Source organism: Charadrius vociferus, unplaced genomic scaffold, assembly GCF_000708025.1.
Source record: "Charadrius vociferus isolate BGI_N301 unplaced genomic scaffold, ASM70802v2 scaffold758, whole genome shotgun sequence".
Lineage (NCBI taxonomy): Eukaryota > Metazoa > Chordata > Aves > Charadriiformes > Charadriidae > Charadrius > Charadrius vociferus.
This window is the reverse complement of record NW_009649934.1, coordinates 1,754,842-1,757,912: the sequence shown is the minus strand read 5'-3', so window position 1 is coordinate 1,757,912 and position 3,071 is coordinate 1,754,842. Positions and strand designations below refer to the sequence as shown.

The 3,071-nt window shown below is 57.1% G+C and overlaps 1 protein-coding gene across 1 annotated transcript; it reads left to right on the top strand.

Annotated features, from left to right (window-relative positions):
* The first annotated feature begins 471 nt into the window (after positions 1 to 471).
* On the top strand, positions 472 to 1,979 carry HYAL1 (hyaluronoglucosaminidase 1). Its single transcript, XM_009891254.1, has 3 exons — positions 472 to 1,371; positions 1,491 to 1,580; positions 1,662 to 1,979. The coding sequence occupies exons 1-3, from the start codon at positions 472 to 474 to the stop codon at positions 1,977 to 1,979; spliced, it is 1,308 nt and encodes a 435-aa protein (XP_009889556.1).
* Positions 1,980 to 3,071: the final 1,092 nt, after the last annotated feature.

Genomic DNA, 3,071 nt, shown 5'->3' with positions numbered 1-3,071 from the left:
TCGTGCCCGTTGCTGTGAGCTTCCCCTCAGCAGTGCCCTCCTCCGCCCATCCCATGGCTGGTGCCACACGCTTCCCCAGCGGCACCCGTCGGCCCAGCCTGCGTCCGTCACCGTGACCTTGCCCCCCCCCCTGCTTTCCACTCTGCCCGTGTCTGTTTGTCTTTCCAGCCCAGCTCATCGCCAGCCCCGTCACCGGGTGTTGACTCTGCGCATTCCTCCCCAGCCGGGCCTGCCGCCGGCGGTCATTAACCAGGGCTGGCAGGACTCCAGGGCCAGATAACTTTGGGAACTTCATGTGAGGAGGTGGGAGAGGTGACCCCTTGGTGACTGGCACCGCCTGGGAACCGGGGTGTGGGTTAAACGCTGGCTCCAGCTCAGGTTGGGGATAAAAGCACCGAGGTCTACCCCTGTCTCAGCCTGTCTCGGCTCTCCTCGGGCAGCTCAGGGACCCATCCTGAGTCCACCGGCACCATGGCATCAGGGTGGTTCTGCTTGGTCCTCCTGCTGCTCCTGCCCTTCATGGCCTGTGCAGGGGGGTCCGGCCCTGTCCTCGTCAACCGCCCCTTCGTCACTGTCTGGAACATTCCCACCGAGCGCTGCGCTAAGAAGTACAATGTCACCCTCAACCTGGAGATCTTCGACGTGTTGGCCAATGACCAGCAGTCCTTCATCGGGCAGGACATCACCCTCTTCTACAGCAAGGAGCTGGGGCTGCTCCCCTACTACACCTCTGAGGGGGTCCCGGTGAATGGGGGGCTCCCCCAAAATGCCAGCGTGGAGGCTCACCTTCATGAAGCCACCCAGGACATCAAGGTCACTTTGCCTAGCCCTGCCTATGATGGGCTGGCTGTTATTGACTGGGAGAAGTGGCGCCCGCTGTGGGTCCGCAACTGGGCCTCCATGGACATCTACCGGCAGAAGTCAGAGGAGCTGGTGCGGCAGCAGCACCCACAGTGGACCCCCGACCTGGTAAAGAAGGTGGCCCAGCAGCAGTTTGAGCAGAGCGCCCGCACCTTCATGGAGCAGACGCTGCAGCTGGGAGAGACCCTCCGGCCCAATGGCTGCTGGGGTTTCTATGGCTTCCCCAACTGCTACAACAATGACTTCGACAGCCAGCCCTACACCGGGATGTGCCCGACGGTGGAGCAGCAGAGGAACAAGGAGCTGCAGTGGCTCTGGAAGAGCAGCCGGGCGCTCTACCCCAGCATCTACCTGCCCCCCCTCTTCAACGGCACCAACAAGGCACTTGCCTATGTCCGGCACCGTGTGGCCGAGGCCTTTGCTGTCCAGCGTGGTGTCCTCAACGACAGTGTCCCTGTCCTGCCCTACTCCCAGATCGCCTTCGACTGCACCGTTGACTTCCTCTCCCAGGTGACGGGGGTGGTGGGCACCTCTTGGGCTGATGGGTTGGCACCAGGAAGTCTTTAGCTCTGCTCGGGTGGCGCAGGGGCTTTGGGCACTGTTGACTTCTCCTTTCCCCTTGGGTGCAGGAGAACCTGGTGAACACCATAGGGGAGAGCGCGGCTCAGGGCGCTGCTGGCATCATCCTCTGGGGCAGCCTTAACTACAGCACCTCCAAGGTGAGTGTGGCACAAGGCGCTGCTTGCGGGGACCCCCCATTCCCTGGCCATGCATGGCTGTGACACCGCATGATGTTGCAGGAGATGTGCCTGAGGCTGAAGGACTACGTGGAGGGGCCCCTGGGCCACTACATCGTCAACGTGACGGCGAGCGCCGATCTGTGCAGCCAGAGCCTGTGCTCCGGCCGGGGTCGCTGTGTGCGCCAGGAGAACAAGCAGGGCTTCCTCCACCTTGACCCCTTCCGCTTCGCCATCGACCTGAAAGCTGGCAAGCCCTGGCTGGTGGCACAGAGCTTGGAGTCTGGCGATGACGTCTCCCGGCTGGCCCAGGAATTCAGCTGCCAGTGCTACGGCAAGTGGCAGGGACCTCGCTGTGACACCCAGAGCTTTGCCAAGTGAGCTGGGACACCGGGGAGGGCAGGGTGACCAGCCTGACTGTGGGGGCTGCTAATAAAACTGGTAAGCACTTGCAAGCATCTCCTTGTCTTCCGCCATGGCACGTTTTGGGGCAGGAGGGTCCCCCAGTGACACTGTGGTGTCGGGATGTGATCGGGAGAAGGCATGAGATGAAACACTGCTTCCCTGGTCCAGCTTGGCTGAATACGTTGGCATCTTCATCTGGATGTTAAACCTTGGGATGGGGGAATCACATCCTGAGATCTCTGATCTCGGGCCCTAATCTGGGCAATCTCTCCATGATGGGACCGTGCACTGCACGTTTACTGGGGACTAGCTGACAAACATGTACCCTTATTTCTTATGCTGGTTAATGTAAACAACTGCAAAGTGCGGACCATCCTCCGCAGCATACATGGCAAGCCAGGTCTCACCAAGAAATGAACACCATGCTCAGTGAAAAGGGTGGGCAGCATGAAGCAGCATCTACTTCAGATGCTTCAGTTACATTGACTTTGCTAAATCGGGCCTTGGTAAATGTTCTTATCAGAGGTTATTTCTTCAGTCACTGGGTAATGGGTTCTCTCTCCTGGTAAAAGCTGAGCCATGATTCTATGGCCAAGTGGTGTCACCTGAAGAGTACCAACATTTGTGAGCTCCTGGTCTCCTGTCAAAGCATTGGGAGAATGACAGTGCAGAAGACAGGCTGTCTCATTCATAGATGTCATAGGGAAGAGCAGCTCTGGTGAGTGCACCATCCAAACTTCATCATGGCTTTTACTCTCTAGGGCCAAGCAACCAGATTGGGATTTTCTCAGAAATGGTTCCACTAGCAGTACATCAGTTCCTTCCGCTTGAGGTTGAATAGTGAAATCGGAACTCACCCTGGGGTTGTACTGAACAAACCGGACAGGACAAGTGGAAAAGGTTTATTGTCCAAAGAGTTTCTTAATAACTCTACTGAGCTCTATTTCTTAACAACTTGACAATTTCTGAACAACTCTACGAACAACAATTTCTTAACAACTTAACAACTCTCTTAACCTCTATCTATTAACAACCAACACTACTAATTAGAAACTATGGAATTCCTGC

Excerpts from the sequence above, each read along its gene's own strand:
- HYAL1 (XM_009891254.1), top strand. The coding sequence starts at position 472 with ATGGCATCAGGGTGGTTCTGCTTGGTCCTCCTGCTGCTCCTGCCCTTC. Across the intron at positions 1,372-1,490 it reads CCGTTGACTTCCTCTCCCAG|GAGAACCTGGTGAACACCAT; the intron begins GTGACGGGGGTG and ends CCTTGGGTGCAG. Across the intron at positions 1,581-1,661 it reads TTAACTACAGCACCTCCAAG|GAGATGTGCCTGAGGCTGAA; the intron begins GTGAGTGTGGCA and ends ATGATGTTGCAG.